Source organism: Pistacia vera, unplaced genomic scaffold (genome assembly GCF_008641045.1).
Source record: "Pistacia vera cultivar Batoury unplaced genomic scaffold, PisVer_v2 Contig678, whole genome shotgun sequence".
Classification (NCBI taxonomy): domain Eukaryota; kingdom Viridiplantae; phylum Streptophyta; class Magnoliopsida; order Sapindales; family Anacardiaceae; genus Pistacia; species Pistacia vera.
In genome coordinates, this window is record NW_022196532.1 from 1,030,355 (window position 1) to 1,042,868 (window position 12,514).

General features: G+C 35.0%; 1 protein-coding gene across 1 annotated transcript; it reads left to right on the forward strand.

The window, feature by feature from the left end:
- The first annotated feature begins 9,600 nt into the window (after positions 1-9,600).
- LOC116113347 (secreted RxLR effector protein 161-like) lies at positions 9,601-11,176 on the forward strand. Its single transcript, XM_031399495.1, has 3 exons — positions 9,601-9,667; positions 9,760-9,866; positions 10,850-11,176. Exons 1-3 carry the CDS (start codon positions 9,601-9,603, stop codon positions 11,174-11,176), a joined length of 501 nt encoding a protein of 166 aa, XP_031255355.1.
- The last annotated feature ends 1,338 nt before the right edge of the window (positions 11,177-12,514 follow it).

Below are 12,514 nucleotides of genomic sequence, written 5' to 3' on the forward strand. Positions count from 1 at the left end.
TCACTAATAGCTAGCGATAAGTATACTCCCAAGGCCGATCTCTCACAGAATTGCAGTGGTCTAAATTCTTAATTTATTTTCTTTAACAACTAAACTAAGCAATTAATTAAATCCTAAACACTTTACCCAAAAGATTGATTAGATTAATCTAAAATAAAACTGTAAATTAATTAAAATTAACGAATGCAATCTGCCGAATGTGAATTAAATCAATGAGAATGATAGTGGAAATTTAGCTAACTTCTCAATCATGTATTGGAATATTTGGCAAATAAAACAATTAAATCCTAAGTTCAAATTGTTGATTTTTCCTCAAAGCCATAAAGAATTCCAATGATCATGTTTATTCTCTGTTTATAATTAACTAATTAACTTCTATGATCAAGTTATTAACTAATTAATCGTAATCTATACAAGGAAATCACACAACCATCCAAATCAAAAAAATGATCATGTATTCAATATGAACTGTTGTTTAATAGAGCATAATTAAGGCAAGATGATCACTAGATTTTAATTATAAAAAGTAGTTCGCCAGTCAACAAATTATAATTAAGATCACGAAAACAATTAAACAAGAAACAATCTAAAACTTTCATAAAACAAATCACAACTAAACTCCCACAATATATTTAGTTGCTCATAATAAAACTCAAACGAATAAAATCAATTAATGAAAAACTAATCATATTGCAAAATAAGATGTGATTAAAAAGAAATCACCTAGGAATTGAACTAGACTGATCCTCTTCCTTCTCTCCCTTGTTGAAAACTCACAATTTTCTCACACTAAAGCAACACTCTCAAAAACGTAAAAGAGCATCCAAAACTCCACATAAGTCTAGTCTCTTGTGTTATAGTCTAGGGTTTCTAAGCGTATGATTGGGAATAAAAAAAAAAAAGGATAAATCAGGTAAAAAATAACAAAAATTTGTGCACTTAAGGGTCATGGACACTCGCTGCAGCAATCGTCAATTGGCTTCACGTTTGAGTTCCCAAAATAAGCTCATCGTAGTGACCATTTTGGTCGCCGTAACGATCGTCCTCCAATGCTCCCAATATCTTCAGAATTAGACAAAGTTATCATCTGATAAGGATCCTATATTAACGGTTTATTCAAAAAGAGATAAGGGAAAGTTTGGCAGTGGACGGGGCTGTTAGGAGTTGATCATATGGGATCATCCTCATAATTATCCTATAATCTCATAATTATTCTATTAATGATAAGTTAGCAGTATTATATTGTAAATATCCTCATACTATAATCTGGGGAGTTTGTTATTTGGCTTTAAATAGTTACTATTATAAATAAGGGATCAAGGAGGGAAAAGGCAGTTTTTAGGTGAGAAATTGAGTGTAGGGTCTGGTGACTTATTCATCAGAATTGGCTTGTGGAGAGGCTACCTCTCTGTAGGATTTTCTTTAATTATTTTTTAACACTAGTTATTTCAAATATTCACTAGAATTTGCTACAATTTATCCTATTATTCTACTGTTATCTATCATCAATACTAGAATTATAGCTCTCTAAATCAGCTTTCCAACGCCACAAGAATCATCCAATTCTAAAGTCCACAGCTCAAGTTATGATCAAAATACTGAAGCATGTTCACAATTCAAGAAAATTTCAGGATTCAAATCTCATCTTCAAAGCACTATAACTTCCTTGTTTCAACTCTGATACTCGACCCATTTTGCACGATTTCTTCCAAATGCACTCCAAAAGCTCATGTACCTTCAAAATGGTAAAAACCACCTCAAAGTAACAGATTCTTAAGGTAAAACACACAAATAACAGTAAAACACATAACAAAATACTAGAACAAATATTGGTTTATCAATTCACAAAACAATTGCAGACTAGAGAGAGCTTTGATTATAATAGAATTGCAGTTTTCTTTGTCATGTACTTTTAAAGAAAGTTCAACTCCTTATATAGGATTGTTGGTACCTTTTAAAGAGAAGGTAACTTTTGGAAACTCCTTTTGAGATATGGGCACTGTTAGAGTAGGTGCCTTAAAGCCAATCAATTATTGTAGAATTGACTCTTTGTAATAATGGTCATTGATTAATAAAAGGCATTTTATTCTATATCATATACAACATATCTGTATGTATTGATATATGTCCTTAGGATGGTAGAACCGTGACAAGGGTATCAAGTGTTTCAAATCTTGATAGTGAGAACCCTATGAGCACATATGATGGCCATTCTAGAAATGTCCGTAGCCCCAGTATTATTCTGACTAAGGACACAGATAATATAGTAAGGTTATCATAGTGTTGAACGACCCTGTCGAAAGGCAATGACTGATCACAGTTATCAAGGTTGTTTACCGACAACCTGGTGCAACACATGGTGCTTGCTGTAGGCAAGTTCATTGAACTGACCCACTAAAGGATTCCATATAGATGGTAACTCCAGTGTTTATGGAATAAATCCTCTAACGAATGGTGGTGCATGTGATCCTTAGACTTGAGATCACCATAGCGCCTTGTGCACCGATTGATGTAGTTTGACACTAGCCCAATGCAATTCTATTCAAAGCTATCAATACGATAGTGATTGGCTACATCGAAGAGTGTATCAAGACTATGGTGGATCGATAGAGGATTCATCACTCCTAGGTATAGGAAAAGTTATCTTTCTACGCAATTCAGTAAATGGCAATGACACTAAAGTTTGGCCACAATGGGATTGAGTTGTTACTCAATCTAATTTATTATTCCAATCATTAGTCCAATAACTGAATACAAACATATCGAGAGTAACTGAGATTGACACTATTTATGTACCTCAGTCTCGATGAGATAACAGATAATGAAAGGATTTGATTGCACAGTAACCATATCTTTGATAGGCAGCTATTTCGCCGAATTCGAATCTATTGAGTGGCCATGATACCTTGCGAGGGGGCAATCTTGGTTTATGTGTAGTGAGACGATTAATTGGTGTTAATCGTGATACTACTCATTTTCAATATGATAAGAAGCCTACGAGTCACACACATAGAAGATAATTTGAGAATCAGTTTGTGCAAGGGGCGTTTTCATCTTTTGGATGAAAAGGTATTTTGGTAATCTCACAGTGCAATTAAATTTGTTGAGGTTGTTGCTTGGATTTAATATTAAATCAAATTAGTGAGGTTATATTTAAATATATGTACACATATATTTAAATGAATTATTATTATTATTAAATGTTAATATATTTTATATAAATATATTAATTGATTTTAATTACAATAATAATAATTAAAATAAAATACAAATTGAGAGTGTTTGGACACAAGGGCTTATTTGGGTTGGAGCCCAATCCTATCCCTAAAGGGATTAGGGTTTCACACATGCACTATATAAGTGCATGTGTGTTGAGAGAAAGATGAGATATCTCTCATTATTATTAAATCACTGAAAAGGCAAAAAGTTGCCCTCTCTCTCATTTTACTCTCACGCCTCCCTTGAGTTTTTGAATCAGAGATTACCTTTTATTCAACTTGATTCTTAAAGCCAAAGAGGATCTAGCAAATCCCTTTTTGGTTCTTCAGGATTGTCTTCGTGTGGATCATCGTTCATTCAATTCTACTTTGAATCAGTAGCGAATTCAAATCAGAGACAAAGTGAAGGAGCCTCCAAACGTGCATAATATCTCTGATCTTTGTTTGGATTGTTTATATTTTGTGCAGATTCTTGATTAAACATATTAATTGTATAATCTTTACTCTGATCTTGGTTTTTAGCATAATCAATTTATCCTTTAAGTTTTTGTTTTTCCGCTGCGTTAGATAGATCAATTCCTAACAAGCACAACCTTTTGAAGAGACATGACCTATTGAAGATACATGGCCTTTTGATAATAGACATGCCCAATTAGGAGAAATGTCTCACAATTAATGCATTCCAAATGGTGAAAGATTTTGGAATCATTATAGAGTTGAGATTGGATTATACAAACGTTAGTAAGAAGTTTTGTTGGGAGATAAAATAGCAAAAGCCATAAGATGTCTAATAGAGAGTGATAATAAAGTGAGGAAGAGGGCCAAAGAACATAGGCAAAAGAGCAAATTATCAATGATGGAATGTGGATCTTCATTTACTGCATTTGGAGGCTTAATTGACGATATATTATTAAGAATGTAATGAAGAGGATAATCAAATATGATATGTGCAATTAAATTCAAAAAAACTGGTTCAAAATCCATTAACTAGTTAACCGAATCAATTAATCGGTTCAGTTAATAACCAGTTCATGCAAAAAATTGGTCCAATTTTGATTTGGGATTCTGCTTGAACCGAATATCCGATTCGGTTAAAAAAAGACCAAATCAGTTCAATTAACTGTATTTTTTCAGCTTTAACCACCACCATCATCTCCCCGTCTTCACACACATCACACAACAACCACCTCCAATTCCTTAACAACCTGCACTTCCTTAATCCTAGTAAGCAACCTCACCTTAATTAAGAAAAAATCAACAAGTCATCCCACTACATCCAGATCATTAAAGAAAAAAAAGAGGTAGCCTAACATTGTTAGCAACAATTTATATGAGTGAAGCCTTTTAACCACTTTCTCTTTCTATCCTAAGCAAATCCTTTAGGCTCAATTTTAATTAATGGTGATGTGACTATTTCTTTCTTAAATTGTAGCAATGTGTGTGGTTGTTTGACTAATAATCATTTGTGGTTTGTTTTGAGGTAGTGATGGAGAAGATTAGCAGTGTGATATAGTTGTGAGATTGTTAGTGATGATGTGGGTTTTTGAGGATATCTTCAATAACTTTTTCATTTTTTAATTCTTCAAAAGTGGTTGTTGAGCTGATTGCTGAAGGGTTAGTGGGAAGGAGTTTGTTGAGCTTTCATGGTGGTGGTTACTTTTTCTTTAAGTTGTAAATTTTTCTAGTTGAATTTGTTGTGATCTTTTATGGTGATGAATGTAAATTATGTTTAGTGTTTGATATGGTAATGGTTTTTTTTTTTTTTTTGTTTTTAGAATTTTCATTTGAATTATTTGTGGTGTACTATGGTGATGAACGACAGTGATGTTTGGTGTTCGATGTAATGTTGAAAGTTTGTTTAATCAAAATCATTAAACATTTGTGGAATGAATTGATTATGTTCATTAGTGCTTGTGGGAATGGTCATAACATCAACACAATATCAAGCATGAGCAGAAAGCAAATCACTCAAGGATTTTTACATGGTTTAGCTAATAACTTACATCCATGGGACCATGTCTAGATGAAACAAATTCACTATAGCAAACACGTTCCAAGTCAATACAGAGTCGAAATTAAGTACAACAATTGTAAACAATTCCTTGTTCTACAAGACTCTTAACTACTCCAACATTTTGCTACAGGTTGCTTGAGTCCAAGAAACCACCTGGACAGCTTGAGCTCCACTCAAGCTTCAATGGCTAGAATCAACTTTCAGCTCCACAACTTGAACTACCTTCAAGCTTTCAACAAAGGAACCATGTTCCAACAAAATCACTCAAACAAGATATGAGATGTTAAAGAACAAACAACAAAAGGAACCCGAAAAAATGAATAAACTCCTTAAGAATTTTCAAAGAACAATTAATGGAATATTCAGGTTCAAAGAAAAAGCAAGGAAGTAGAATATATTATATAATCCTTGCTAAACAAACACCTAGTACACTCGGCCGACAAAGTCTTACACTTGTTGGACTATTTTAGGAAAGTTCTCAACAACTTTGTTGGACCACTTCTGAAAAAGCATAAACAAATTTCCTATACCACTTCTAAAAAATCAGACACCTGTAAATGGACCTTTCATGCAGATTTCAGAAATGGAAAATATCAAAACAAGTAATAAAAACATGACACCTATACTAAGAGATCTGATTAGGAAAATGTTTACACAATAGAGTAAAATGTGCACACATATTTGCAATAAGTTCAAACAAAGGAAATGTGCACATATTTATAAAATATGTTACTACATGTATAAACTACAGACATAATTGTGTTTTAAACAACTTAATGTGCAAAAATCATAAAATAATGTGCACACATAACTTTATAAGTTGACAAAAAACCTAATAATAGTAAAATTACCTAATTACCCATCAACAATTAAAGATTTTGGATGACTTTAGCACAAGGGTGCCTTGTGCTGAGTGATAAATATTTAAATATTTTTGTGATTAAGTGCATAAAAGTTGGCATGCGACTATAATTATTCAAAACCTTAAGGGTAGATTGTGTAATTAACTGTAATAGAGTCTTTAATTAAAGAGTTCAATTTTGGGCTTTTGGTCGAATAGCCCAAAAATAATGGATTAAGAGATTTTATATTAGTTAAGCGGACCACATTGGTCCTTCGTGTAGCTCTGTATAATTTTCTAGCTAGTGGTTAAGGGTTTAAACCTTATAATTCTTGAATTTACCACCAAACTATGGGCTATCAACTTAAAGTTAAAATAACTTAGGTTAATCATTAAAGGGTGTTGAGTTGAAGACATGAAACGGTGCAGTTTTGGCCATAAGTTGTGTGATGTCATTTGGGAGCTGCTGAAGTGAATTCTAGTCATTGATTAACTTCAAATCCAATGGCTAAAAAACAACTCTTGGTCAATGGTATATAAAGGAGCAAATAATGTAAAATCTGTAGGTGTTCTTCATGTTTGATAGAGCAAATCTGTTTGGGTTTTTCTTTTACAATCAATGTGTAACCTGGTGTGAGTGAGTGGTTAGAGAGTTAGTCATTCAAGTGAGAGGGGTTTTGATCTCAAGATCTTAGAGATTTAAGGGAGAGTTCTCTAGGTTGGGTTACAGAAGAGATTTGATTGTTTATGAGTGTGAGATCTTTGGATCTTTGTTGTAAACTCTTGATTCTAATTGATTAGTGCAGCAAGCTCCTTTGATTTCGAAGCTCAATGTGGACGTAGCCTACCCAATCTTGGATAGGTGAACCACGGTAAATCTATGTGTATTGTTGTGGTTTGTTATTGTGTGATTTTCGTCTTGATTGTGTGTTAAAGATTAGGAAGATTTCATAACAGTGGTATCAGAGCATTGGAGATAGGATCTTGTTTGATTTCTGAGTGACAAATTTGTTCAATTGAAAGTTTAGGGAAACCTAAGGTTTGTGAACAATTTGGGGCTTTTGTGTCTAGACGTCTCCTTAGCACTCCAAGGTTCCCAAATCATAAAATCAAAGGTGAAATTCATTGATTTGATATGTTCTTGGAAGTCTAGGGTTTCATTGCGGATATTGAGTCAGAAATTAGAATTGAACCTTTATGGTCCAATTAGAATGAATCTTGAAGTTTCTTTAATACACACACAATGTCTACAACTACTAGAATGAAGATTTCCCAATATGATGAGAAAATCGACTTCAGTAGTTAGAAGAAAAAGATGAAGGCACTACTCTCACATAACAATGTGGCTCTGGCTCTAGAGAGGAAAGTCAAGAAGTGGCCTGAGGATAAGCTAAAGAAAAAGGCAAAAATTGATGAAGAGCTGTACAACCTAATCATCATGAACTTGGTGGACAATGTCCTGCGGAAGGTAGATGGCCTTGAGACTCCTCTGGCTGTGTGGGGTAAACTCGAATCACTTTTCGCTTTACAATCTGCACCTAATCTTGCATTTTTAAAGGGTGTATTGTTTTCATATAAGATGGATAGTTCTAAGTGTATAGAAGACAACCTAGATGAGTTTCTAAAAATGACCTTAATAGTTAAGGAGAATGATTAGGAACTAAGAGATACCAGCCTTGCCATGATTTTACTAAATTCTTTAACTGATGATTATTTGGTTGTAAAGAATGCACTGCAATACTTAGGGACTGTACTGAGTCTAGATTTAGTCATAGCAAGCTTAAAAGCTAGGGAACCAAAGAAGGAATGGAAGCAATCTATTTGTAAAGAGTAAAGGTGAAACTAGTCAATCTAGCAAAGGAAACCAGTATAATAATGGTCCTAGGAACAAGAAAAAGGGAAAAAGAAACAATAGGCCTAAAGGAGAAAATTGAAAATGCTTTTACTGGAATAAAACGAATCACCTAAAGAAAAATTGCTTTGAGTGGATTAAAAAGCAGAAATAGGTAAATACTGAGAGTAATTTAGCTTCAACCAAGACCCGTATAAAAGAGCCTGAAGTCCTTATTATGTCAAAAACTGATTGTGTGCATGAATGGGTGCTAGACTCTAGTTGTTCCTTTCACATGAGCCCTAATAAAAATTGGTTCCAAGACTTTGAACCATATGAACATGAAACTGTTTTTATGGGTAATAATAATGCATATGGGGTTAAGGGAATAAGAAGTATCACACTAAGGCTAACTGGTGGGAAATTGGTTAAATTAACTAAAGTTAGATTTATCCCTGAACTAAAAAGAAACTTAATATCTTTAGGGACTCTAGATGAATCTGGTTGCAGTTATAAAGCTGAAAATGGATGCTTGTTTGTGTACAAAAATGAGAACCTTGTTCTTAAAAGAGAAAAGAAAAATGGCTTATACATTCTTTGTGGTAGTTATAACTCTGAACTGCATAATTCTGCTCTTGCATCTACTAATGTTTCTGGGACAGAAAAATGACACCTAAGATTGGGCCATATGAGCCAAAGGGGGATGAACATCCTCAATAGCCAAGGGATGTTTGGTAAGGAAACTATTTCTACTTTAGACTTTTTTGAAAATTGTGTGTTAGGAATCAACATAGGTTGAGTTTTGAAAGGGGAACTCACCTTGCTACTAAGTGTTTAGAGTACCTTCATTTAGACTTGTGGGGACCTGAAAAAGTTAGGTCCCATGGAGGAAATAGTTATTTCCTCTCTATTGTTGATGACTATAGTAGAAAAGCTTGGGTCTTTCTCCTTAAGTCTAAAGACCAGGCCTTAGGTAAGTTCAAAGACTGGAAACTACTAGTAGAGAATCAAATTGAGCGTAGGGTTAAAGCTTTTAAGGATAGACAATGGTTTAGAATTCTGCAATACTGAATTTGATAATTTTTGTAGTGAAAATGGTATCCTAAGGCATAGGATAGTTAGGAAAACCCCTCAGCAAAATGGGGTTGCTGAGAGGATGAACATGACTTTATTAGAGAAGGTTAGATGTCTCTTCCTCGCCTCTAGCCTGCCTAATACTTTTGGGGGGGGGAGGAGGGGGAGGGGTGGAGCGCTAACCACAGCAGCCTATTTAGTGAATATGAGCCCTTCCACAGCTATAGATTTGTATTGTCCAGAAGAAAAATGTCGAGTAGAAGGCTTGATTTGAGTCACTTGAGGATTTTTAGGTGTGCAACCTATGCACACACTGTAGGAGGAAAATTAGAACCTAGATCTACCAAGTGTGTCTTCCTAGGGTACTAAGAGGGAACAAAGGGCTATAGATTGTGGGATAGAGAATCTTCAGGGGTCAAAATCATAGTCAGTAGGGATATTGTGTTCAATGAAGGTGTATTCCCATGTAAAAGCACCAATCATGGTGGAGCAGCCCCAAACACCTCTAATACTCCCACAACCTCAACTGAAATTACCCAAATTGAGGTGGAGCCTACTGTCTAACCTCCAAACTCACCCCAACCAGAAATTAAAGCTACAACCGAAGTTGAAATAGGAGAAAATGGTCATGTTCATGATGAATAAGCTGAACCAGAAGAGACCTCAAAGCCACAACAAGACTTGCAACAGTATCAACTTGCAAGAGACAGAATTAGGAGAAAGGTAAGACCCCTATCAAGGTATTCTTATGTTGATATAATCTACATTGCCTTACTTGCAGGTGCTAAAGTGCAAAGGGCAGAACCTGAATCCTTTGAAGAAGCTATCAATTCAAAAGACAAAGGCAAATGGTGGGCAGCAATGAAGGAGGAAATGAATTTATTGGAGGTAAATGGGACTTGGTCCCTTGTTCCTAAACCTAAAAATAAAAGGATAATTCAATGTAAATGGTTTTTTAAGTTAAAGGATGGCATCTCTTATAAGGACCTCCTAGGTATAAAGCTAGGTTAGTAGCCAAAGGTTACACCCAAAAGGAGGGTATAGACTTCAATGAAGTCTTTTCCCCAGTAGTAAAGTATAAGACCATTAGGATGATGCTCTCTGTAGTTGCTCACCACAACTTAGAATTAGAGCAATTAGATGTAACCACAACCTTCCTACATGGCAACTTAGAGGAAGAGATATTCATGAGTCAGCCCCTTGGTTTTCTGAATCCTAGAATGCCTAACCATGTATGCCTCTTACACAAGTCCTTGTATGGCCTCAAACAGTCCCCTAGGCAATGGTACAAGAGATTTGACTCATTTGTTGTAAGCATACGGTTTACTAGAAGCAATTATGATAGCTATTTTTATTTCTCTTTGAGTGATAACATGCCCATTTGCTTGCTGCTCTATGTGGATGATATGCTATTAATAAGTAAGTCTAAGGATAAAATACTTGAACTAAAGGGTAAATTGAGTTCTGAATTTAGCATGAAAGACTTAGGAGCTGCTAAGAAAATTTTGGGTATGGTTATAAATAGAAATAGAAGGAACTTTGCATTGAAAATACATCAACATTCATATTTGTAGAAATTGGTTGATAAATTTGGTATGTCTAGGTCAAAGCTGGTCTCTATGCCTTTAGCCAGCCACTTCATGTTGAATAAAGCCCAATGTCCAAAAACTGATGCTGAATTGATTAAAATGGAGTTTGTACCATATGCTAATTAATGCTATAGGATCTGTTATGTATGCAATGATTAGTACTAGGCATGATTTGTCATTTGCCATATCCATGTTAAGTAGATTTATGTCCAATCTAAGGGCTGAACATTGGACTACTTTAAAATGGGTGATTAAATATATTAACAATACACTATGGGTTAGATTAGAATATGGAAAAAGGGTACTTCACTTGATTTGGTTGGTTTTGTAGATTTTGACTTTGCAGTTGATAAAAACACAATGAAATCCACCACTTCTTACTACTTTACCCTTGAAGGAAACTACATAAGCTGGAAATCACAATTGCAACCCATTGTGGCTCTCTCATCGATAGAAGTCGAGTACATTGCAGTTGCAAATGTGTTCAAGGAGGCAGTATGGTTAAAGGGAATCCTATCAGAGGCAAATTTGATAGATGGAAAGGTGACAATCTACTCAGACAACCAGAGTGCGATCCATTTGAGCAAAATCCTGTTTACCACAAAATAACCAAGCATGTGGATGTACGCTACCATTTTGTGAGGGACCTGGCGGCTTCAAGTGAAATTGATTTGAAGAAGATAGCTACAGAAGACAATCCAGCCGATATGGGTACTAAGGTAGTTACAATAGCCAAATTCAAGCACTGCTTGAATTTGTTGTTTATAACCTAAGCTAGAGCATTAGAGCAATGAGGGACTTGGATTTGAGTGAGTTGCACTGATTAATGGTTGCTAGGATGACTGTTTCAAGTCTTCAAGGTGGAGATTGTTGAGTTGAAGACATGAAACGGTGCAGTTTTGGCCATAAGTTGTGTGACGTCGTTTTGGGAGCTGCTGAAGTGAATCCTACTCATTGATTAACTTTAGATCCAACGGCTGAAAAAACTCTTGGTCAATGGTATATAAAGGAGCAAATAGTGTAAAACTGCAGCTATTCTTCGTGTTTGATAGAGCAAATCTGTTTGGGTTTTTCTTTTACAATCAATCTATGTAACCTAGTGTGAGTGAGTGATTACAGAGTTAGTCATTCAAGTGAGAGGGGTTTTTCTCTCAAGATCTTACAGATTCAAGGGAGAGTTCTTTAGGTTGGGTTATGGGAGAGATTTGATTGTTTGTGAGTGTAGATCTTTGGATCTTTGTTGTAAACTCTTGATTCTAATTGATCAGTGTAGTGAGCTCCTTCGATTTCGGAGCTCAGCGTGGACGTAGCCTACCCAATTTGGATAGGTGAACCATCGTAAATTTGTGTGTATTGTTGTGGTTTGTTATTGTGTGATTTTTGTCTTGATTGTTTGTTGAAGATTAGGAAGATTTCATAACAAAGGGTTTGGTTCCTTCTTTAATAATTAAAAGTTATCCTACTAACTTAGGGTTTAGGTTTTCTACATAAGTGCACTTAAACTCGGAATTTTATATTAGTTAGTCTCCCAAAACCATTATACTATATTACAAGTTAGAGATATAAACATGTAACACCCATATTGAGGTAAGTTATTTATGCTTTTATGCCTTTAATCCCTTGAGTTTTGCTTGTGTTAAGGTGAAAGACTAAAAATTGGGAAACTGCAAACTTCGCCGCGGCAAAGGATCTTTGTCGCCGCAACAAAAAACTCCTGCCCGAACCGTGTTCTAGAATTTGCAAGTCTCACCACGGCGAAGAATAAATTTTGCTGTGGCAACATATGCTCTGGAATGCTTCCCCGAGGCAAAGAAGAGTTTTTGCCGAGGCAGAGAACTGGTTGGAAAACTTGAGAAAATTTCCTTAAGGGAAAAATGATCATTCTACCCCTAATTAGTTATAAATGTGGAGAGTGAAAAGTAAGGAAATTTCATGGAGAATGCAATA

Coding starts and splice junctions, on each gene's coding strand:
- LOC116113347 (XM_031399495.1), top strand. CDS start 9,601: ATGGTCATGTTCATGATGAATAAGCTGAACCAGAAGAGACCTCAAAGC. Junction 9,668..9,759: donor CCACAACAAGACTTGCAACA/GTATCAACTTGC, acceptor CCTTACTTGCAG/GTGCTAAAGTGCAAAGGGCA. Junction 9,867..10,849: donor AGGAAATGAATTTATTGGAG/GTAAATGGGACT, acceptor ACTATGGGTTAG/ATTAGAATATGGAAAAAGGG.